General features: G+C 54.8%; 7 protein-coding genes and 1 non-coding gene across 8 annotated transcripts; 4 read left to right on the forward strand and 4 right to left on the reverse strand.

The window, feature by feature from the left end:
- Nucleotides 1-351: 351 nt before the first annotated feature.
- On the reverse strand, nucleotides 352-961 carry ColSpa_07252 (peptidyl-prolyl cis-trans isomerase-like 3; the record flags this gene model as incomplete). The annotated part of the gene is made up of 2 exons (XM_049273464.1): nucleotides 352-777; nucleotides 884-961. The coding sequence occupies 2 exons, from the start codon at nucleotides 959-961 to the stop codon at nucleotides 352-354; spliced, it is 504 nt and encodes a 167-aa protein (XP_049129421.1).
- A 1,564-nt stretch (nucleotides 962-2,525) lies between these two features.
- On the forward strand, nucleotides 2,526-4,130 carry ColSpa_07253 (caffeine resistance protein 5; the record flags this gene model as incomplete). The annotated part of the gene is made up of 4 exons (XM_049273465.1): nucleotides 2,526-2,534; nucleotides 2,650-2,841; nucleotides 2,895-3,162; nucleotides 3,217-4,130. 4 exons carry the CDS (start codon nucleotides 2,526-2,528, stop codon nucleotides 4,128-4,130), a joined length of 1,383 nt encoding a protein of 460 aa, XP_049129422.1.
- A 459-nt stretch (nucleotides 4,131-4,589) lies between these two features.
- Nucleotides 4,590-5,102, reverse strand: ColSpa_07254 (uncharacterized protein; the record flags this gene model as incomplete). The annotated part of the gene is made up of 1 exon (XM_049273466.1): nucleotides 4,590-5,102. One exon carries the CDS (start codon nucleotides 5,100-5,102, stop codon nucleotides 4,590-4,592), a length of 513 nt encoding a protein of 170 aa, XP_049129423.1.
- Nucleotides 5,103-5,718: 616 nt separating this feature from the next.
- Nucleotides 5,719-7,035, forward strand: ColSpa_07255 (uncharacterized protein; the record flags this gene model as incomplete). Its single annotated transcript, XM_049273467.1, has 4 exons — nucleotides 5,719-5,743; nucleotides 6,026-6,079; nucleotides 6,205-6,516; nucleotides 6,626-7,035. The coding sequence occupies 4 exons, from the start codon at nucleotides 5,719-5,721 to the stop codon at nucleotides 7,033-7,035; spliced, it is 801 nt and encodes a 266-aa protein (XP_049129424.1).
- Nucleotides 7,036-8,031: 996 nt separating this feature from the next.
- On the forward strand, nucleotides 8,032-8,904 carry ColSpa_07256 (kanamycin B dioxygenase; the record flags this gene model as incomplete). The annotated part of the gene is given in 3 exon segments (XM_049273468.1): nucleotides 8,032-8,042; nucleotides 8,121-8,203; nucleotides 8,219-8,904. 3 exon segments carry the CDS (start codon nucleotides 8,032-8,034, stop codon nucleotides 8,902-8,904), a joined length of 780 nt encoding a protein of 259 aa, XP_049129425.1.
- An 895-nt stretch (nucleotides 8,905-9,799) lies between these two features.
- Nucleotides 9,800-11,758, reverse strand: ColSpa_07257 (uncharacterized protein; the record flags this gene model as incomplete). The annotated part of the gene is made up of 1 exon (XM_049273469.1): nucleotides 9,800-11,758. One exon carries the CDS (start codon nucleotides 11,756-11,758, stop codon nucleotides 9,800-9,802), a length of 1,959 nt encoding a protein of 652 aa, XP_049129426.1.
- A 6,296-nt stretch (nucleotides 11,759-18,054) lies between these two features.
- Nucleotides 18,055-18,168, forward strand: ColSpa_tRNA_193. Its single transcript has 2 exons — nucleotides 18,055-18,091; nucleotides 18,125-18,168. It is a non-coding gene; the product is annotated as a tRNA-Ser (tRNA).
- Nucleotides 18,169-20,343: 2,175 nt separating this feature from the next.
- On the reverse strand, nucleotides 20,344-21,717 carry ColSpa_07258 (putative tubulin--tyrosine ligase; the record flags this gene model as incomplete). The annotated part of the gene is made up of 1 exon (XM_049273470.1): nucleotides 20,344-21,717. One exon carries the CDS (start codon nucleotides 21,715-21,717, stop codon nucleotides 20,344-20,346), a length of 1,374 nt encoding a protein of 457 aa, XP_049129427.1.
- Nucleotides 21,718-23,528: the final 1,811 nt, after the last annotated feature.

Below are 23,528 nucleotides of genomic sequence, written 5' to 3' on the forward strand. Positions count from 1 at the left end.
AAGAGCCCATCAACATACGACCTTGCCCGGAGGTGAGTGAAAATGATTGAGTATCGAGACGCAGTGTTGCGGGCATCAATGGGACGTAGTTGGCGACGCTGTCATGACCGCGGCTTGACGATTGCATCGCCCCTCGCCGGTGATGGTTCGGCAAATCGTCGACGTGCCCCTGCATGGGGTTTCAACGATGTGTCTATTCTGCAGCTAATCAGCATAAGTTCGCGTCCAGGAGGCTGGCTTGACGTACGGGTATCATAAGTGCAGCAAAAACTTCATGGAGGTTCATCGTCCTCCACTCAACCCCGTGCGTCACCCACAAGCAGTCAGAGTCAAGACTTCCAGTCCGCTCCCTCAACCAGCAAGCGGGTTCGCGTGAACAGTGACTCTGTCAATCTTTATGGGTTCCTTGGGCCGGTTTTTCCGGTCGACCTCGACCGCCTCGATCCGATCGAGCGTCGCCATCCCCTCGTCGCCAATGACCTGTCCAAACACGGTGTTGAGCCCGTCCAGATGCGGCGCCTTGTCAAAGAGCACGAAAAACTGCGACCCGTTGGTCCCGGGTCCCTTGTTGGCCATCGAGACGACGCCGCGCGCAGAGTGCTTCAACGCAGGCCGGATCTCGTCCTCGAAGGTGCCGCCCCAGATGGAGCGGCCGCCCTTTGGGTTCTCGGGCGGGGAAGGATTCGCGGGGCCGCCGGTCTGGGCCATGAATTTGGGGATGAGTCGATGAATCGGAGAGGCGTCATAGTAGTGCGAGGCGCAAAGAGCGAGGAAGTTCTGCGTCGTTGTTAGTTTTTTCTTCTTCTTCGTTTTCTATCTTTGCGGTGGTGGGATGGATGAGATAGCTGCCATTCTCGGGGAAAAAGTGCATCGGCTTGCTTACCTCTGCGGTTTTAGGGACGCTTTCGCAAAAGACTTCAATCTTCAGATCGCCCAGGCTCGTGTGTAGTGTGACTGACATCTTCGTCTTGTCTGTCCTGCCGGGATCGCGAACGCGAGGTCTTGTCGTCTGGAATTGGTCGATTCGAAATCGCAGGCAGCTCCGGTCTTGGAGCTGTACGCGATCTAGACTTTCAATTGGACCACTTGTGGCACAGGTTGTGGGCCCGGCTGAGGTCATCCGTGCACTGGGCTCCGGGTGCTGGCCCGGCTCAGGTGGAGTATTCAAGCTTCCCGCCCACCGGCTGCCCGTCAAGGATGCATGATCCAGCGGATTCCTCCACACCAGCCCGGAGTAACGGGAGCTGAGCTTCTAGTAACCTTCACGTTTCTAGTGTCTTACGCTTCAATCTGGGACTTGAATTGATGCAAGACAGTTTTGAGTTCGGAAGACCTCTCACCGTCCCTGCGTTGAGGATGGAAGGGGGTACCTTGACTGATAACACATTACCATCCGTGCCGACTCTGAGGTTACGAGCTTAATCTCAAGACAGTAGAATAATCTACTGGATTGGTGATTGCGTTAGGAATAGTCACCGGCCCTTGAAAGCAGTTTCCTCCCCGGTAACTGCTCTCTTGCCTTTCCGTCAATCATTCTTGTTAAATACCCTCCTTCAACTTCCCCTCTCTGCGCTTGATGGCCCATAATTGGTGTCTCAACCTTGATGATGTCAGGCTTTTGGGGAGCCGTTGTGGTCGGGGCCAAGTTCTAGCCAAAACTCGGCGACACGGGCCCATCCTGGTAGGCATACAATTCGCGGGGACCGTGAGACTGGACGAAAGAGTAGGAAACATGTATGCCGGATGCGCCACCTGAGTCATCAAGCTCAAGGCTACCTACTGCCCTGCGCGTGTCCGTGAGTCCTTGAGCCGACAACTCTACTCGTTCAGAATGTTTCAAGCGCATTCGGGGAGTTCGGGGCCCGTGGACGGCGCAGTGAATCTCCTTCTGCTTCTGGGTTTTGTGAGGAGGCGTCCGATGACCGTATTTTGGCGGGCGAACGGTCGCTGCGTGTTCGGCATCCCGAGGCGACACCATCTCAGCCATCCCTAAAACTGCAATCATATGCCATGGCATGGCATCCTCCTTAGGACGATGACGAGCATCCAGACGCATACGACTCAACGTCGAAGGGGAACAGTCGGCATTGCACTTGTGTCAGAGCTTGTCATATAGAACCAACCTGTCTTTAAACTTTATCAGAGATCTTGACTCTTGGGAATTTGATTGTGAAGCAATCAGTGAGAGACGCAACGACAAACATGACATTTATTGATTTCATTCGAGATACGTCCGCATGGAAGGTGATTCGAATGGTTACGGGAGGCGGATCCCCCGCATTCCAATACTTTGACGAGCGACATCCGTTGATCCGTCAACGATACACTGAAAAATTATACGATCGAACTGCCTCTGGGTGAGTAAGATCGCAGGCATAGATTTACTGGAAAAGCCAGCCTAATGTGATAACTTCTGATGGCAGCTTTTCCCATGCATCAAGGCATACCAATGTCCGGGGACATTCATTGGATTCAGAAAAGGGGCCAGACAACAACTTCTCTAACCAGACAATAAGCCGCACGACATGGGAGAAGTACGGAATCGAAAACAGGAAAGGGTTACATCTCGTCCAGTTCTTACCGAACGATCCAGAGGTATGATGGCCTTCCGCTTATGCCCCTCGCTTGACTGCTAATTCACGTATATAGAATCCGCGAAACTGGAGCGTCTTCAAGAAGGCGCTGGTCAGCTTCGAGCTATGTCTTCTAATCATTGCCGTATATGCGGGAGCATCCATTTACACTGTCGGGTATCACGGCGTCGAGGTGCAATTCGGCGTCTCGGACACCGTCGCCCTCCTAGGGTTGACTGTCTTTGTCCTTGGATACGGACTTGGTCCCGTGAGTACAAGCCTCAGTGCCCTCATATTCTATCAGATACTAATCAAGTATAGATGGTCTGGAGTCCGTTATCTGAGGTCCCCCAGATAGGTCGAAATTCCATCTACATTCCCACCCTCGTCATCTTCATCCTCGCTCAGATCCCAACCGCCCTGGCCACCAACATTGGCATGCTCCTGGGCTTCCGCTTCGTCGCCGGTTTCTTTGGATCACCGATCCTGGGATCCGGGGGCGGTATTCTGATGGACCTGTACGCTCCGCGGAAACACACGTACGCTATGGCAAGCTTTGCGCTCATTGGCATCGGCGGGCCTACGATAGGTAAGTCCAAGTACCCGCTCCGTATATTGCGGATATATTCTAACACATTTGCAGGCCCCATCATCGGCGGTTTTGCAGTCCAGGTCAAGGGATGGACGTGGACCCTTTGGATCATCTGCTGGTTCGGCGCCTTCATACTCATAATCTTGATCTTTTTTCTCCCCGAGACGAGCGCTGATAACATTCTCTACCGGCGGACGATGCGGCTTCGTAGGGCCACCGGCGATCTAGGTTTCGTCTGCGAAGCCCAGCTCAAGGCAGATAATACGCCGGGCGTCGAGGTCCTCAAGGCGCACCTCATCCGGCCCTTTACGCTGGTGCTGACGGAACCGACGGTTTTCTTTCTCAACGCGTACAGCGCGTTCACGTATGGGCTCATGTACATCTGGTTCGAGGCTTTGCCGCTAGCCTACAAGGAAGTATACCACTTCGACATCGGAACACAGAATCTTGCCCTGTTGGGTCTTATTGTTGGTGTACTGGCCATCATCCCTCCGTTCTTCATCTATTACCGGATACGTATTGAGCCCAAGTACGACCGCAACGGCAACATCAAGCCGGAAACGCATCTTCATCCCGCAATGGTTGGGTGTTTTTTCATCCCAGCCAGTTTAGTCTGGTTCGGGTGGACTGCGAAACCCTCAATCCACTGGGCAATCCCCATCGTCGGTTCAGCTTTTTTCTCGACTGGCGCGCTGCTGTTGTACATCTCGATTCTGAATTACCTTGCGGAGTCGTACCCGGACCACATTGCATCCGTTTTCGCCGGGCACGAGCTGTTCACCAGCATGTGCGGAGCGACATTCCCCCTATTTATCCCGGCAATGTACTACAAGTTCGACGTCCTCGGGTCGAGTATGATCTTGGCCATATTGGCTGTTGCATTCGTGCCTCTCCCCTATATACTCTACATGGTAGGAACTCCCTCTTCATGCACCACACTTGGGGGTTTCAAGCTGACACTGTGATAGCGGGGCGCCAAGCTCAGGAAGAATAGCAGTTATGCCACGAAACAATGGTAAGGGGTAAAGACGTCTTGAGAGGGGGGTGTAGGACGAACGAGACGCATTCAAGAGAGATGCTATAGCTACGTAGCGTTGAAAGAACCATTTGATCAAATCACTCGGTGACATGCGTTTGATCTGAACGTGATGCAGCTAATTTCATGACAATGACAAATTCTCTCCTACTATACCAACATAATGAAAGCCGTAGTTCGATACTTCAGTCCCAGCCCAGCGAAGGGCCGCATGAGACTCAAGTGTCCGATGAATACAGCTATGCATGTCTACATAACTGGCGAAAAGAAAATAGCAGTGAAAGAATACGTCCATATTACATGGAATAAGATCTATCCACTTGACCGAGCGAACAAGCCCTTTGGCAACATCACGCCTCCTGTGACCGTTCCATGCCGCTCTGCGTGATCAAACAAGAAGAAGCTGAACATCCGCACAGCCAGCAAGGGTTCTCTGGCCAGCGCTTTTGAAGCTCAACACCACGCTACCGTCTCTTGGACACGCCATCCAGTAACCGTCTTCAAAACGCAGTCCTTCATTGGTGGAAACAAACCCAGAAGTGCCTGTCTCGCACTGCAACTGAACCGTGTTGAGGCTGGGCACCGTCGCCGTTCCGCCAGGCGTGACGACCAGCCCAGCCAGCGGGGAGGTCTCGTCTCCAACCGAGAAGTGAGCGACATTGACGGTGTCCTCGGCGGCGTAGAAGACGGCGCCCTTGCCGGCTGGCGCGAAGATAATGTCGGCTTTGCAGTTGGCGTTAGGGGCATAGGTGAGTTCTTGACCTTGAAGGGAGGTCGGAAGGTCGAAGTTGGTCACGTTGGCCGCAATTCGGAAGCTGGACGTGGTAGTTCTGGCGGGCAAGCTGGCTGCTGTTGCTGCGGCGGCCAGGAGCGCAGTCTTGAGAAGAGTCTGAGTGAACATTTTCGATGGTAATTGTAAATAAAGATTAGGGTTTCGTAAGGTCCTGTATGCTTTTCTTCGTTGTCAAGCTGCCTTCTGATGTACAATTTCTCGCGGAGTGTTACTGGCCTTATATGTGTTGCTTCATCTTCGTATCCTCCAGTGCAACGTTCCTCATCGTGGCGGTACCAGAACCCGATGTCACTGAATGGCACATCTCGGATCCTTCTAGGGTTCTATCTACGTATCGCATACTCTACAAGTTGTTTGGACTCCCGCTAGCTTGATGTAAGCTGGTTTGCGCGTTGATCTTTGAGGCGGGGTGATTCTAGTGCTTAGGGACCGAATTTCCGGCGATCCAGTCGGATTCCCGGAGCAACTGAGGGTCTGAGTCCGCCCGTTCCGAGGCCGCGCGGGGTACCACCGGCCGATGCTTTGTGTGGAGTTGAGATGTTTCGGTGACAAATAACTTATTCCTCATTTATCGTTTGGTATATAGAAGTCCTTCAGCACTTTACAAGACATTTTGCCAAAGCCATCGGGTTCATTGCGAGATTTATCACATGAGCGAGCCTTGGTCAAATCCTTAGAATCCTTCGTTTCCTAGCATCTGACTGATCAACGGTGCCCGGCCACAATGCCCCGTGCCTTCAACCAGGCAGGTGAGACACTTTGACTAATTACGACACGCCTCTCGTATCCGGAATCGCTGAAACCAAGATAGCTTGGTTAGGAACCCATAAGGAAGCGCCAGCTTACTTGCCGACGACATAGCTGACAAGCAACCGGGCCGCATAGCAACACATGCCGTGTCCGCAAGGTTAAATGCAAGTCAACGCAGTTATCGCGAGGGGATGTCGACTGATTGATAGCAGGCGACGAAGCTGTGCCCGTATGTCAACGATGCTCCAAAGCTCGGAGGTATTGTGATCGCACCGCTCCAGAGCCCCAGTTTCACAACAAGAACCAGGAAGATGTGGCAGCGACGGACAGCACAAGTGAGCGTCCCAAGCCCTTGGTATCTTGTTTCGGACCCCAATAACACCGAACTCATCAGACACGCTCTCATCCCCTTTCCCAATCCCGACAAACCCTCGCAAAGCCCTACAGAATCCGTTAATAGCGCGCTACTTCCACCACTACATCAAGCACATCGCCCCATGGTACGACCTCAGCGATGCATCCGCTACCTTTGCGACTAAACTCCCAGAAGCCTCTCTGGAGCTAGCCTTGCCGTTCTCCGCCATCCTGGCCTTGTCTGCTGTGCACATGAGCCAGACGTCCACGCCCTCCGCGAGGACGGCAGCAGAGTTCTATCACGGACACTGCGTCCGCCTTCTGATTGACCTGACGGCGGAAGACTACGTCGACGAGAACACCCAGGGGCTCGCGTTGGCCTCCGTGTGTCTTTTGCGGTCGTATGAGATTCTGAGTGGTGCGTTCTTGGCCCATTCTCCAGACATAGGCCAAGCTTTTACTGAAGCTTACCATAACAGAGGAAGTTGATCCAAACAGACATCTACAGGGTGCATACTCCCTAGCAGCCTACCGCAACCCCTCCACAGACCACCTAGGGTCCAGCCTCAGGGCGGCAGGGTTCTGGAACTACCTCCGCGAGGACATCACCTTCAGTTTATTCCGGCGGTGTCCTCTCAAGATCGACCTGGACCAGATGTCTCTTCCGACGCAGCATGACACGGATCAGGACCATCTCAACACGGTCTCTCTCATTCTAGGGCGCATCATCAACGCGTGCTTCTCGGGTATAATCACCGATGAGACGTGGCCATCTCTGCTCGGTATGCTGCAAGACTGGCGGTCGAACTTGCCGCCTCGCTTCAACCCATTCTCACGAGCAGAGCGTGGTTTGGGCCTAGCTCTTCCGTCTACATGGATGCTCAGAGACTGCCACGGTAAACTTGTATTCCCCAGCAATCCTACGCCCAGAAGCTGAAGTTTGTAAGCGGCGGCACTACACTACAGACTCGTCTCGATGAGTCTTCTCTGCACTCACGCAACCCCGGAGCGGTTACTGGGCCTACGCGCCTTGCTCGAGGACCGCGCTGAAGACAGCACTACAAAACAGGACATCCTGGAAACCCTCGCCATGGACATCTGTAGCGCGGCATTCACTACCGACGCCCCAGCCGTACAAGTCAACGCCTTTGGTCCAATCGCATTCTGTGAGTCTCAACCCTGAGCCCTACACAGGGAATCCCCTCCCCCGTTTTCCTACGCCACGGGTTGTGTTTTTTTAATGACAAATGGGGACCCAAGGTGCGAGATTCCTCCGTACAGAGCCCGCGAGACAGGAACTCGTCCGGCGTCTCTTGGCGTGTAAGCGGACTATCGGATGGCCGGTGCAGAGGCTCGTCGCGGATCTAAAGACCGAGTGGAGGGGATCGATCGCGCATGCACCTCGTGACGACGAATAAGACGGCCTGGGTTTCCAAGCCACATGAAGGCCCATAATGTTTATTCGATCGGAGGAGGAGGTGGTAAGAGGGGGTGGTCGATGGCTCGGGCGGGTAACATACCCCGAGCTCGGGATTGAGGAACCTGGGGTATGAGGAGGGGTGTAAGTGGCTCCAAACCCGAGCTCGGGATTGGGGTAGACATTCTTCACCTCGCCTCCTCATTTCAACATTTATAGACGTGAAAGATCCTCATCCTCATCAGTGTTCTTACCATGAAATTTCACAAAGCAACGCCGATCCATCAATAAACAGCATCATGAAGCCCGCCTCATACACAGCAGTCCTCCTCCGCCGTCTTCCTACCATCGCGAGACCCCCGCCTTCAACCCCTTTCACTCGCCGGACGATGGCCTCACTTGCACCAAATCGCAACCCACCAACGCCCGCCACGATAACGCCCTCCGATACCGAGGTCCGCAACCAGGCCCTCTCCCCGCGAAACCTCGAACTCGCCGTCCGTCACCTTCACACCGATGGCCTCGTCGTGGTTGAAGGCGTCGTCCCGCACGCCGACCTCGACGCCTTGAACGAGAAGATGGTGAAGGACGCCCTCTATCTCCAGTCCCTCGGGGACAAGGGGCCATTCAACTACAACCTGGGCAACCTACAGCAGGACCCGCCTCCCGTGGCGGAGCACTTTTACAAGTCCATCTTCACCAGTAAACCCCCCCTCCCCCGTTGTCATCGAGCTCGACGTCCACGACACCCTAACAGACACCACCAGACCCCATCGCAACCCAAATCACGTCCTCCGTTCTGGGCCCCGTCCGAAACTCACCTTCCTTTCCGCCAACTCCTCCATGCCGCCTCTGCCCTCCTCCCCGCCCCAACGCCAACCCGTCCACTCGGACGCCGACTTCGCCCACCCCGCGCACCCCTTCGCGCTCGTGACCAACATCCCGCTCGTGACAATGACGCCCGCCAACGGCTCGACGGAGCTCTGGCTCGGCACGCACACCGCAGACGTCTCGGCGCAGGAAGGCGCCCACGGCGACCGCGCCAGCGGGCGCATCCGCGAGCCCCTCCTGGCCGCGCGGGCGGCGGTCCGCGGGCCCTCCCAGCCCACGGTCCGCAAGGGGAGCATCGTCCTCCGCGACCTGCGGCTCTGGCACGCCGGCATGCCCAACTCGACGGCCGATGTGCGCGTGATGCTCGCCATGATCCGCTTTGCGTCGTGGTACCGCAACCCCATGCGGCTGCGGCTCGCCGAGGACGTGAGGCCGCTCCTCGAGGCGGTCGACGGTCGGCTCGAGGTCCCCGTGGACTGGATCAGCCGCGAAGAGGCGCTGCGGACATACCTGGGGAGGGGGTTCGGCAACAGCTACGACTTTGACCAGGAGCAGTGAGGACGAAACTCGAGCGTGTTGCCGTCTGTTTTGGGGGGGGTATTCTCGTAAGCTGTGTCCTAAGGAACCTCGAAATTGCCAGAGCCTCGACGACTTGCTTCTGTTTGCTTGTTAGAGAAATCGTGCACGAGTCAAGTTGGGCTGTTGGGTATACGCCTAGGTAGGCTCTGACCGGGGGTTCCACGAGTCGCGCAACTCGTAGACGAAAAGTCTAATCAGCCTCGTCACGGCCCTAAGCAAGACTAGAGTAGACACCAGGGCCTGTAGAGATGGTTTCATTTCGGTACCGTCTGAAAGCTAAAAACAAGTACGGATCTCGGTGTGCAGCTCCAGTGCAGCTCCACTCCGTCTGCCTCTTTCCCCCCTTCTGCCCGCCGAATCATTCTGAAGTCAAAAGCAACGTGAGAGCCGAGTAACATAGGAAAACCCTTATTATTCCAGTCTCTTCCTGCCTTCTGGCAAAGCGATACAGGAGTTTTTGTGAGACTAATGGCCTAAAGCAAACAAACACAAACGAAAAAAAACATGGTATAATAGCCCCGAGGCAACAACAGCACACTCCCTGACCGATGACGAGAAAACCGCATGGGCCTTTTTTTTTTCCGCGCCGAAGTGACAAAAGAACAGTGGTTAATAGTCGGAAACGTTGGGAGGGGGTATAGTAGGAAAATCCCGCGGTCGCCCGATCCTCGCTTCTTTTTTTGCTGCGAGAAGAAAGACAAAGAAAATCCCTATGCCGTCGTCCCACCGCTCCAATACCGGAAAAGGAAACATTCGTTGAGAGTCGACCTTCAATGTTGAGTACTTGAAAAACTATCGGTGGTGCTTTTATAACACCGACCGACCGGACAATTTGAAAAAAATATGCATGTCGTAGATGATCGCCCGAGGCGACTTAGAAAAAACTCGGCTTCGTTAGTACGCGGTATTCGACGTAGTCTTCTCCATCGATACTGATAATGGTGCCCTGAGAGACAAGCTTGCCGACAAAGGGTCCGTTCGTCTTGCGCTCGTATTTGATACCGCCGTAAAACTTGGTCTCTTCGCCTCCGACCTTGCTGCGGTGCTCTTCTTGGCTGGCCCAGACCTTGTTGAGGCGCTGCATCTCGTCGCGCTCGTGGAAAAGACTGCTCATGCGAGGGCCGTTGCCGTTGGTATTACCATTGGCATTGCCATTCTGCATGGGCATCTTGGGCATGGCTTGCGGTATCATAGGGGGAGGGGCGATGTTGGCGGCGTTGGCAGCATTGGCGGCGGCGAGGGCGGCGGCAGCGGCTTCGCGATCGGCGGCGAAGCGCTCGGTGCGCATCTGTGCAGCCTCGATTCTGGCGATCTCGCGGCGGGCGCTGGCATCGATCTTGTTCTGAGCCTGGACCGGCGTGCGGGAAGACTGCCTGACCTCGAGATCGGGCAAGGCGTGCCGGATGCCTCGGGTCTCGGTCCTGCGGCTCTGACGCAGTTCCGGGTTCACCTCGGCCTTCGTCTCGAGTGGCTCGAGGATCTCCTCCTCGGGCTGGGGGACAATGACGGGAGGGGGTCCCATGTTGTTCATGACGCCGGGCTTGTTGAGGCCGTGAGCAACGCGCTGCTGGGCCTCGTACACGGCCTGCGCCTCGTTGTTGGCGCGTTCCTCGGGGTTCTCTCCCTGGTCGAGCTGCCACTGGCGGACACGGCAGTACTCCTTGACTTCGGCTCGAGACAGATTCTTGAGGTGGGGCTCGAGTTCGACTTCTTCCCAATGAATCCAGAGGGCGCCGGCTCCGACAGGGAAGTTGCCATCCACGAAGCGCTTGTCGCGAGTCTCTCTCGCCACTTTGACACGGAACATGTCGTTCTGTCCAAGGATACCGTAGACGGCGTGGCGATTCGCAGGATCCTGTTCGCTGGAGCCCTTCCAAAAGCCCACGACGATACGAGTGGGCCTAGTGCCGAGCAGAGGATCGAAATGAGGGGTTGGAGCAATTTCGCGTGCCGGCTGCGTCTGTGTAGGGCCTCCGCCGATCGTGCCGATACCGCTTCCAGTACGGCGACGTTTGGAATCGGGCCGCGCCGGCATTGTGGCGTGGTCGGGAATTTCGGCGCCGTAGGCGATGGCTGGGGCCACGACGTTCTCGGGAGGGGGGTTCTCCTCGACGCGGCGGATTGCCTCCTTGGCTGCGGCCAACTCTGCCGAGTTCCGGGCCTCCTCGGTCTCCTCGACGGCATCTGTCCGCAGCTTGACATACTCCTTGACTTGGTGGTGATCCATACCGACGAGGTGGTCGGCGAAGACGACGCGCTCAAAGGTCACCCAGCTGCCACCGGGTCCGGGCGGCAGGGGGTAGTCAGCGCTCGATACCGGCTCGCCAAACCGCGTGTTTTGCTGGATACGAGTGCGGAGGCGATCGCGGACGTCGATGAAGCCAATGACAGCATGCTTGCCTCGTGGTTCGGGCACCGGGGAGTCTCGCCAGTAACCGAGGATAACGCCCTTGACACCGCCCAGACCATGCCTGCGGGCTGGCTTCGTACTCCGTGGGGTGCCCTCCTTCTCTGTTACCAGGCTGTTCTCCATCTTATCTTCGCTCAAGTCGTTGAAGACAGATGCTCGCTTCCGCTTAGGGTAATGTGAGACGACGGGCTCATCTTCGACGTCCGCCATGTTCTCATCTTCTGGATCCGACACGACGCGGAGAGGCGATGACTTGGGTACACCATTGCGGTTGCCGACAACGATCTCATCCTCCAGAGCGCGGTCGTTGCTTCCCGACACAGGGCTCATGTTTTCAGGAGGAGGGCTCAGATCGTCATCATTGGCGGTGTCATCGTCGTCCAGAGCTGGAGGCTTGACGCCATTTGTGCTAAGCCTGTCCATCACGTCAGCAGGGACCACGACGTGAGTGAAGTTGCGTCGTCCTGAAGCGCCACAGGTTGTCACCTAGAAGGTGCGCTTGCACTGCGGCTGTACGCTCGACTCTTCCAAGTCCACACTTTTCTTTGCCGCCATGATGGCCAACTCCATGAATTTTCAGGTTGGCCCCCAGTTCATGTTGTTCTGACACTGAGGCCGGCTTCGGTCATGAGGTGATAGGGAGGCCAGAAAACATGAGTGCGAGGTTCCGCTGAAACGAGATCAAGGATGAAGTCGAGTTAAGCAGGGGTAGGAACCTTGGTGCGTTGGCAATGGGAGATGCGACGGGTCGCCAACTGACTCGTCCGCCACTTGGCAACTTGCCAAATGGGCTGCCTCTGTGCTCAGGAACCCGCAACCAGGCAAGGCAGCAATCGGGATTCAAGTCGGGCAAAAAGGACTCGAGGTAATGTTTTGAGAATGAAGTAGGGACTCCAACCGAGGGCACGTCGTTGCGTTGAAACCTGGTTGAGATACAACGTACCTTTCCTCTCTGAATGGGGCTGAGGGTTCTCCAATCACGCTCTTAGCAGGCAACTCTCTTGGGAATGGCATTGCGGCAGGGTCCGGAGAGGTGAACGGCGTGAGGTTGGTGGGGGGGTGCGAAAACAATAAGATGAAAGGCCGATGCAGTCCGGAAACCGAATAGGATCTCACACTTGTGGTGAAGCACAAGAGTTTTGAAAGGATGTTTGAAAGGATGAGTGAACCAGGCCAGTGACGAGAGGAGAGTTGTGGTTGAATCAAGGGAGAGAGAGGTCGGTGCTCGTAACAGAGTGAGAAGCAGACTTTGGTAACTTGACGGAGTGACCGACACAAAACGGTACCGACAACAAGGGAAGGAGCGTTGCAAGCCAAGGAGTTGCTGCAATGCCACGACAACTAAGATAAGGTAGGGAAAAGGCAGAGAGTGAAGTAAGGCAGTGAAAGGGGGCGATGGATCATGGGAAGGTACGATAGTGTATGACTTCACCACTGGTCATAGCGCCCACCTTACACATGTGCAAAGAAGGAAGAAATGAAGCGACTACGACTACGACAACGACAACGAGAGACAACTAAAGCCGCCGGGATGCAGGCGCAAAGAGACGGAAGGAAAGCAGTGGCAAAGAAATGGGACAACTTACTCTGTGGGAGTAGGGGTCTCGACGACGGGGGTCTGTTGGTGCGGCTCTGAAGGCGCAACTGACGGTTGCTTGGTTTCGACCTCGGTGGTCTCCATCGCGGTCGGTGTTGGTTAGCGACCGGGAGAGTTTAGTTGAACGAGAGGCCGTGATGTCGATGCACGGTCGCAAGAATCGAGCGAAACCCAAAGTTGGCAGCAGACAAGCGATGGAAACTCGTAGTTCAACCCGGCTCTGTGGATGGAAAGGGGCGATTGAATTGGACGAGAAATTTTACGGGTGAGGCGTTGTCGAGTGAAATAGGTTGAGTGTGTGTGTGTGAGTGTGTGGTTGTAAGAAGACAAGAGGCTAGGGGGGCGCGACCGGTGGTTTAGGGAGAGTTGACAGCCCCAAAAGGTCGCGGACGCGGTTTGTGTTTGAGGCCAAGGTTGAATGTGACTGGATGAAGTGGAGAAGGATTGGCGTGTGTAAGGGAAAATGGCAAGGTGAGGTGAGGTGAGGTGAGGCAAGACGTGTTGGATTCCTCAGCTTTACTGGTTTCCCGTATTATTATGCGCTGCTACTAAGAAAGGCCAAAGGCCAAGCAAGATGAGGCGAGAGTCCCAGTCACCAGGTCCCCAGTCGGACGTACTTCTAGTCCCAACCAGGGCGGACAGGGGTGTAGGGGTGTGTGTGTGTGCGCGCGAGAGAGAGTGTGTGTCGAGGTTGAGAGCGGTACACTACGGTACCCGTACTGTTGATTACTTACCTCAGGCTTTTGTCCCAGAGCACGGACGCTGACAGTTCAAATGGCGCGGTAAACAGGCTTCAGCGCGGCTTAAACGAGATGAAGGCGCCTTTAGCGGAGAGAACTGCTACGGTTGATGGATGAAGACACCAGTTTTGGATGACGGAATCGATCAAGGATGGGTTGCAGGAGTTGGGATTGCCGATTTGTGTGTGTGTGAGAGAGAGAGAGGGAATGAAAATGTTGGTTTTAGAGAGAGGAGGACCGTGTGCGAGACCACACGCAAAAAAGAGCGTACCGCGAGGGTAAGGTAGGTTGGCTCTGGTTGTGGCCTGGGCTAAATCACGGGAAACTGGGTTGTGTTGACGTGTTGTATGGGAACCCAGGGGGCGTGTAAGAAGAGGAGGGACGAGAACTCTGAGGGAAAAGGGAAGGGAACAGGGGAGATGAGAAGGGAAGAGAAGGAAGGCAAGCGATTGGATTGGTATGGGAATGAGATGCGATAGGGGAGGGGGGAATGGCCGAGAGTTCACAGATCAAGCGGACGGGACTTTGCGCCATGGGATATGGGAGAGGATGATAAGGACGGACGAGAGAGTGTGTGAGAGACACAGGTTTTAGTTTCCCAAGGGAAGAAGAGACCAACCAGAGTTGCGGATCAGGGGTTTTTTATTTTTTTAATTAATTATTTTTTCCCTCAGATTTCGGGGTGGTTCCAGTTTAGTTTAGTGAGCGAGTTCCAGCTCCAGTCGATGAGGTGAGAGAGAGAGAGAGAGAGAAGAAAACCACGGCAAGGTACTTGCGACTAAGGTGCCAAGCCAACTGTCCAAGATCTGTGGGTCGTGCTTCATGGGTAACGTAGGTACGGTACGGGTTATGGACGGATACGGAAAGGTAAGTAGTCACCACTACCATAGTACTTCCTTGTCAGAACATGAGCAACAAGCGCGTGTGCCAGGCAGTTTGCTTCAGTACGTAAAGTAGTACCTTTTCTTGGGCCCAACCAGCCGGATTGTACATTCCAGGTTGCTGCTCCCTCCACTCCTGCTCTCCTCAGCCAAGGCCACGTCAACTTGTACATACAAGCCCAAATCAGATCAGACCAGATACGCTTGCCACCTCGCCCTTTTCGCATCTCACTTCAGTCACCTACCTGTACTCACTTGAACAAACCCATGTGGGAGAGTCCCCAAACCCCCGTTATGATACTGGTTGAACCGGGTTCACGAGCACTTCGGACTCCCTTGAAATGATATAGTAGCACGACCCCTGAGCCGTACTCTGAACGATAGGGCCAATCTCGAGTGGACTGCTAACGAGGCAGCGCGTGCAACCAAACTGCGACCGTGGCTCGTGTACATGTCCATCAATCCCGGTCGCGGTTGTGGCCAAAGTTCCGATCATTGGCTGCTACGGCTTCCCGGCGGGGCTCACAAAGGAACAAGGTGATCAACTCCTTGCTTGTTCGCCGACGTATGCACTCGGCTACTGGCAATTGGACGGCAAGGCAAGGTGAGATAAAATCTCACGGTACGGTACCCGTACCTTGGAAAGGAGCGCTGGTTCGGCAGAATTCAAAAGTATACCTTGAGCGTCTAATAAGGTAGTTGTGCAACGCAACCCAAAGCACAACCTTTCCATGCATGTGCACATGCTTTGCTTACATTTCTTGTCATCTCCGGCTCTGGCTGGTTGGCTGGACTTGATGAAAATGTTTGAGTTGGGTTGGTCCGCATTCAAAGTCCCAACCTAATACCGCGACCACTGACATTTGGCTAGAGAGGGCTCGGGGTGTTGCTCCAGTCTCTGCCACGAGACTGTTACATCATGTACACACAATCCCTTTTATCCTTTGACGATCAAGTGCCCCTCTCCGATTCCCACCTTTGGTTATCAGGCTCATTCAGCTCTCTGTATCGGTATCAGGTCTAGTGCAACTGTTTCTGACCGAGAAGATGCCATGTACGTACCGGACCAGGCGGGGGGTACTCAACCCAAAAGTACCGGCCGATATGAACAACTGGAAAGCCCAAACTAACACAACCTAAGACAACTGGGCGGCCAGCCAGCTGCCAGCAAACGCGTTCCCATTCTTGCTCTGTATTCGTAGCGTCAAGTCGGCCCCACACCTGACTGTTGCGGTTGATCTCGTTCCCTTTGCCTCACCAGCCACTTATCACTAATCTCATGGCCTTTCTGACACTTTGAGGGGGGAGTCCGGCCAGAGCAATCACAATCGGTTCCGTTACGACACGTAGCCTGCCAGAGCGCAAACAGGCGACGGCAGATTTGCCCGGCCCGTTGGGCAGATCCAGCAACTCCAAACATTCGCCGTAGGCAAATGTCTTGTTGAAACGAGTGCATCTCATCTTTGCCGATGTGAGGCAATCAACCAGACTGTTTCCCTCCCTCCCCCCCTGTTCCTCCTCCCTCTCACACTTCCTTTCTCCCGTTCACTCAATGGTCTCTACACCGTCTTCCGCATCCATCCGCTTTCGGGTCCCGCGAGTCTCGCTTTGGGGGCGGGGGCGTTGGGACGCCTCGGGCTGCCTTTGCCGCTAGCGCTCGCAGCAAACACTCGATGGGAATCTACTGCCGTGATGCAATGCAAGAGAAAAATTCGATCATCCATCTCGCGGCTGCGGATCTCTATGGAACCTGGCTCCCCCGGCGCCGGAACATGGACCTCTCGATATTACGATGACGAGTCCCACCCGGATCTGCTGCTTGGCCCGGGTGCTCCTTTTGCAACACAGCGCACTATGTAAAAGTTGCGGTACTAACTAATATAACAATGTTATTACGCCCTCGGTGGATCTCCGGTCTGACACTGCATCAGCGTATCAGAGCGTATCATCTCCTGCGGCCTGGGTCTCTCCGTCCACCATTTCACTGGCAGCAATTCCCCAATGTCCTTTTGCGCCGTCGAGTTTACTCAATCTTAACTACCGAGCCGGCGCATTGCTAATGTTTATGTCATGCCAACTTGACAGGGAACAAGGCAAGAGGCCGATATTTTGCACCGACAATGAGTTGTCCACAAGACCCCCATCGCTTGCGTATCCCGCCGGGCCAAAAGTAGTTCACGACGCACTAGAATAGAATCCAATATTTACAAGCGAGAGGAAAGGAAATAAGGGGTCCTCGGCAAGGAACAGCCAGCAAACAACAGACCTTACAGTCCCCCTCAACTCGAAACGCCACGAGTTACTCTGTATCCTGTCTAGGAACTTCTGAAACTGGGGTCTGATGGGCTTGGGCAGCCTCTCGACCGCGAGCACACTTCCCCCAATGCGGTAGACTTTTCCTAGATTGCCACAGCGGTACCGCGAATCTCGAGCATAAAGAAAGTGCACGGGTGCCGGGAGCTCATGGCACGTTGCGCCGAGACATACTGTGCCATACTGGTTCTGCTCCTAAACCAAGTCGTTGGGCCAGTCAAGACTCTGGCAGAGCAGTTCCAAGGTATATTTTCCGCGGGATCCGGCGATTTGGCAACCAGAGTTCAGGACAGACTTGGGCTTTTTTTACTCTTGCGCCGGCAAAAGTATGCTGGAGCCCAGTTGCGGCGCTGCTGGCGCACCAGAAGAAAAATCAAGCTCACCATGCCCCATGCACGTAATTAACCTGCTGGGATAGGCAGAAACGGATATGTCCAACGTTACTCTTACGCTAGCTTTCCCCTAAACCCCTACCACACAGCAGGGTCAATGTACCGTATCTACTCGGTCAACTGGTCCCCCATATTTGTTCGCGGTAAGGGAATTGAGACAACTCGCTGGCAGATCCCGGGCTTATCATTGGATACAAGGTGAGAAAAAGAAACAGAGTAGGTTAGAGAACATTAATATGGGGGCCCAGTTGACCGAGTACATACGTAAATGATAGACCGCGCACCCGACACTGATGGCTGAACGCAAGAGGGCTAAACGCAAGTTTCTAGTCCTCCACCTCATCCTCTCAACATGCCCCTGTAGTCCCTGTAGTCTTCAAGCATTGACGTGTGTATTCGGATAGATTAAGGAGAACAACGGAACTGCCGAGGACACCAGGGATAACAGCGACAGTAAGAACAAAGGCAACGTGTAAACTTGAGTTGACAAGAAACTTATCACGGTAGCAAAGGCATATGATCCTGAGGTTATCCCTGTACGTCAGTCCTTTGTAATATAGGACGCGAGACCGAAGACGATTCTAAGGGTTCACGAAGGAGAGTCACCGCATGCATAGGTAAACCAAAGAGGGGAACACCGGTTCTCTAACAAGGTCTGAACCAATCAAAACTTCCTTTAGCATTTGACTGACCCACATCGCGACTTTCCGGAGCGTGTTCCCACACCAAACCAACCCCTTCTGTTTGCATGTCATACTTGGATCAGCATTATCAGAAACATTTCAACAACTAATAAGGCAACATGCCCGAGTGGTTAAGGGGACAGACTTGAACTAAGCGGATCAACGATCGGCGTATTCTAAGGTATCTGTTGGCTTCGGCCGCGTAGGTTCGAACCCTGCTGTTGTCGCATTGATTTTTCTTTTTCGTCATCAATATCTCCTACAGGCTCTTCCTACTGATCCCCCAAGGGCTCTTTCTTGCTGAGTGTCTTGTCTCTTGCTGGCCGGCCCTCTCTCCCCACAAGCCATGGCCGCCGTCCGAGCGTTGGCTGCGTCCAGCGATTTTGAAGCACAACCCGCGCCCGAGATGTGCCCTATTCTAGCCAGAAACCTTTTTCTTTTGTACAAACTCTCCATACGAGTTCACCATCCACCCATGTCGCAGTTGATAAGTCAATGGTGGCATTTGCTGACTTGACTCATCATACCTGTCGTTCTATAGGGAAGCAATCGGCATCAACCAGTGCATGAATCCGCCGCACACGCTTCGGTCAACGTGGTAGCAAGGGATAGGCGAGCGTACCCGGCGGGTGCCCTTTTGTGAACTCCTCGCCGGGTTCGACTCTGACTGACAGAAGTTGCATATGCGGTACCCTGCGAGTCCTCACTATTACTCGCTCGGCGACCGGTCAACCAGATGAAGGAAGACGTGCGCCTTGCGGAACTCAAACTACCCTGTCGCACGTAACCCGCCGAGCAAGGACCATTTTTGAGAACTTCCTGCGGTTGGCTTTACCCCGTCAGCAGGAAGGACTTTCGTGGCCCGGTCCAGGCCCTTGCCGTCTCTCTGTTGTCGCAATGGCGGCTCATCTCATCGCGATGACTCCCAGCGCTTTCCACTTTCCTGGGAGCCCCCGAACATCGCCGTGTTTCCATCGCCAAACACCCAGCGCATTCCCCCACCAGCGGCCGACTTTGCGGCGCGTCTCAATCTTGCATTCTACGTGCTACTCCAACCGAGTGCTACCGCAATCAACTAAGCAAAACCTAGGGATTGCTCGCACACTGCCTTGCTAAATCACCAACCTGAACCAGGCATGATGCCTCATGCCCCTCCCTCCAAGCGCCTAATCCTTAACCCTAACTTTGCGCATTACTGCCCCTAATCCTTTTTCCCCATGTGATTGCAGAGTTGGCCCCTCCTTATCAACACCGTCCAGCATAACCTACGGCATCAACAGAGAACCATGCGTCAGCTGTACGACCTTGGATGGTGCCACGCCGATCCATTCGCACGTATTGTGCACAAGTCTTGCTACTAGTATGGACCACGTGGGTCGGCTGCCCGCGAGTTGTCTCCGTCTGACGCGGGATGCCGGTCGATGCAACTGGTTGTATCCGCCCGTGCCCCACCCGGCGCCCGAGAACCGCGCTGTGTCCGGGACTCGGCAAGGTCCTGCCCAGCCCGCAGGTCAATCGATCGCTGGCGCCGTTGAACGTCGCTATAACTAAAGGTAGAATTGCCGCTGGATATAGCCAGGCGTATAGCCTGCAAAACTCGTCTTTCACTGGGACGCACTTTCTTACGCGGTTACGCGCGGTGAAACGCGCAAGACGACTTTGACTTGTTTCGCTGGAACCCCGGTTGGCGCCGAATGTCCATCCTGGACATAATCCGCCACAGTCTTCCCTTCTTTTCTCAACCCGAGAAACACCCGCATCCGTCGGAAACAGAGCTTACAGATTTATTAGTATTATTTATTTATTTTAATTCAAGAAAATTTTCTTGATGGCCCCTCCTTCGTTGCTTTAACAGAACCGCTAAGGAGTTTCAGTGGCCCAGCTTGGGTGCGAATAACCAGATTGCAAAGAGGCGCAACGTCGGTGATGATACAGTTACACTTTGCTGATCAGCAGAAGCCTAGGGTAACCAGTTGATTGTGAGTCAAGTTGGGAAATGGACGAGTCACGCGGCGAAAGCCTAGGGACGGACATGTTTGACTTTGCGCTTGGTGGTCGACATGCCTAGTTCGGTGGGAGGTGGAGGAAAGGCTAAATACGGGAGGTTCGGTGTTTTGAAGAGGAAAAAAAGAGACCGGCATACGGTAGCATGCAAGCCTGCAACTCAGATCTTCGTCAAGAGCCACGGCCACGCAGCCGAGCAGACCGGGCTTGAGTCGCTCTCTCCCAAGCGAGATTGGTCGTATAGTCGTGTCCTATCGAATGCGTATCTTACTCTCGAAAGGCGCAGGTCTTTACAGGCCCCTCCATGAGCCGCGAAGCTCTCTCTCTCTAGTCGTGTCTGATTCTGTACATGTTCGTTTGGGTATCCCATGAAAGCCGTCTACTTTCGCAACACACAATCACCGGCCACGTCCCCTCCCCCTTCCACCTCCTCTCCCCCGTCCGCCCCTTCCACCCCTCTTGCCTCCACGGAACCCGCCGCGGTTATCGAACCGCTCATACAGCCTCTCCTCCCCGAACGCCGCCTGTCCGAACCGCATAAAGTTCACCAGTCCGCGGTCCACCACCGCGATCAGCACGTTGCGGTACCCATGCCTGAGCCTCTGGTACAGCCGCCCCGGCCCGCCCATCGTCTTCAGGTCGGGCGCGTCGTATGGCGTCGAGTCCAGCAGGGCCGAGACCTCCTCGAACGACGGCACCGGGTCGTCCCGCGCGTCGGCGACCGCGATGCGGATGTCCGGCGGCGGAAGGTCTGTCACGCGCAAGTTTGGGTGCTTGGAGGGCTTCCACACGTGCCAGTGGACCTTGTACGGGTCCTCCGGCGCGACAGGCTCCTGCGTAACGGGCGAGGGCTGGTACCGCGTAAGCAGCTCGAGCTGTTTGTAGACGAGGCTGTACTGGCGGTAGACGCCCGGCCTGACGAGAGGTCCGCAGGGCGGCGGTGTGGGCGCGGGCCTATCCAGAAGGGAGACGAGCCACTGCCACAACGACTTTCTCGCGGGTTCAGGCTGGGGCGCGGGATCGGCGGCGTCCGGCGGCGCGCGCTGAACGTAGTATCCTAACCGCCGGAGGTGAGAGTAGACCTGGTATTTCGGCAGTGTGATCTTCCATCGCTCGCCGTCCATGCCGATGAAGAGAGCGTACGCGGCCTGTAAGCTCAGGGGCACGCCGGTCTCGAACTCGTCGTCCGAGTCCTCGCCGGCCTCCTTTTCGGGGGCCGCCTTTGCCTGCTCTGGATCGTGCACGTACTCTTCCGCGGCCTTGCTCTCCGGCGGCGGCAGAATATCCCTAAGCTCGCGGAACGGCCACCAGAGGTCCAAGCTGCCCCTCTCGACGAGAAACAGCGCCTCCTCGGGCAGCAGCCACAGCTTCCCGACCGCCGGCCTCGGCGCCTTGAGCCCTCTGATGACCCGTCCCATCGACTTCGCCTGCGGCCCCTTGAGGTCCTCCACAACCACGACCCGCTCCTTTGCGTAGATTGGCCCCGTCTCGGCCATGAACTCGCGCAGGTACTCGGGTTTCGCGAGCCCCGACGTGTCCCCCTCCTCGATGGTCTGCAGCGTCTCGGGCCAGTAGTCGGGGAAGTACCACCCCTTGCTCCAGGTGTCGCGGTGCACGCGTGTGTAAGAGAGCACCTCCTCAATGACCTGCCTGCTCGTCTCGAGGGCGTCCTCCTGCGCGCGGGTGCCGTGCGACTCAAAGTCCTTTTGACCCTTGCGCACGGCCTGGCTTGACACGCCCTTTTTGTTGAACATGGAGGTGAAGAGGCGCATGTCGAAGAGCCCCTCGTCTTCAGCCTCGTCGCCTGCCCCGAATCGTTTTGGAGCTGGGTGGCCGGCGCCGCAGTGGGGTTGTCGTCGTCGTCGAGGGGCATATTGGCGGTCGTTGACGGTCCGGTGATTGTTATTATTATTTTTTTGCTCTTGATGTTCAGGGGATCGATAGGGAATCTTCCAGGTTTCGGATGGTGTCTCGTGTTATCTCGGTCGGGTCGGCGCGTCGGGAGGTGTAGGAGTCAAGAGCATAGCGCGGTGTGAGTCTGGTCGAGATGGCCCCTCCAAAGACGAGAAAAAAAAAATTGGGCAAAGTTGCTGCGAGGAAAGGAGCTTGCAAGCTTTGGCCAATTGGAGTTGTCTTTTAGCGTGCTAAGACAAAAAGTTGGCACTGAAAGTCGACACCATGGACCCTGCAACGCTCTTCAATCCAGCCACATCTTGGACTCTAAAATGATGAAAAACAAACCAACCACCGTTTTGCGTGATCTTGTTTATTGCAGCTAGCAGCTTGGCATTAGAGTTAATTGAGTGAGAGAGTGATGGCTGAATACATGAACGTCGGCAATACAAGTGCATATAACAGAAGCCAAGCATGTCTGAGTGACCGACTCGAGCGCATATCTAAGAGTTGGCGTTGACTCTTGATGGCACTACAGGACTTTATCGACGTCAACGGGGAACAACCGTCGCAATTCGCGGAGCAACTGGTATCGATAGGCGCTTTGCTATGCCAGGGACCAAAGACTTGTCGCCTCATATGTGACAGTCCGAATCAAACCTCTCGCAACTACAGCAAAGCCATACATAACTACACTGACTCAGTAACAGTGGAAACAGTATCTGCAATGATTTAAACAAAGCCCAAAAGACTGTTGTTCCCCGCATCATCTAGCGGGGCCGAGCGCCTGACCTAGAGATTCCAGTGATGTGACAGAACCCACGGCCCGCACAGATTAGTCTTTCAGGAGCGCCAAAGTTGTTTAGGTAATCAGCAATGATACCCAAAACCGCAGTGGGAAACCGCGCGAGTTCGAATCTCGTCTCCATCAATGCAATCTTTTGTCTTTTTGGCTCGTTCACGGCAGGGTGCCGATTTGCGATGTGTGACGTACTTGATTCTCTCTACAAGCCACTCCCGCAGGACTAATTGGTATATGGTTTGTATGCCTGCTACTCATGTGAGGGTGTTGTGATACATTCACTGCTGGATAGAGTGTCGGTTAGCGCAGAAGAAAAAGGTCAAATTGAGTATGTATGCAAGTGTAGATTATTGAGTACTAAGTCTAAGTTTTTGGGCAAGGGATAGTTCCGAGGCAAACCCCTCATCCACGCTCAGGACCCATTTCTGAGCCCTGAATTCGTCCAATTCTCCGGAGCTCCGCCAAAGGTTTGAGTAGGAGATCCAGTCCAGTTCAGGGAACCCTGGAGACTCCCGAAGTTTCTTGGTATCCCGAGCTCGTCCGCCTAATCAGGCTCCAATCTATTTGCCCATTTCCACAGCCTCAGGATGATCACCTCTGTCAAGTAATGCCCAGAGGCGTCGCATTGGTCCCAATCCCCCCATCCCCGTTGGGCCATCACTGATGGCTGTTGTAATTTCCTGGAACAACCGGGTCTCCACATGGCTTGCTTGGTTTTCTGCGACGACTGATGGGAGATGAGTTGCTTTTGTATAGTTATGGATGGTGAAGTGGGAAAATATAGTTGAAAGGGGGGTTGAGTGAGGGGAGAGGAAGTAAGAAGAAAGGTGAGTGAGTGAGAGAATCCCCTTTCAATGTCTGAACAGCATTTGGCGGTAGAAGCAGAAG

This window comes from Colletotrichum spaethianum, assembly GCF_022836535.1.
Source record: "Colletotrichum spaethianum MAFF 239500 DNA, contig18, whole genome shotgun sequence".
In the NCBI taxonomy this organism is placed as follows: Eukaryota; Fungi; Ascomycota; class Sordariomycetes; order Glomerellales; family Glomerellaceae; genus Colletotrichum; species Colletotrichum spaethianum.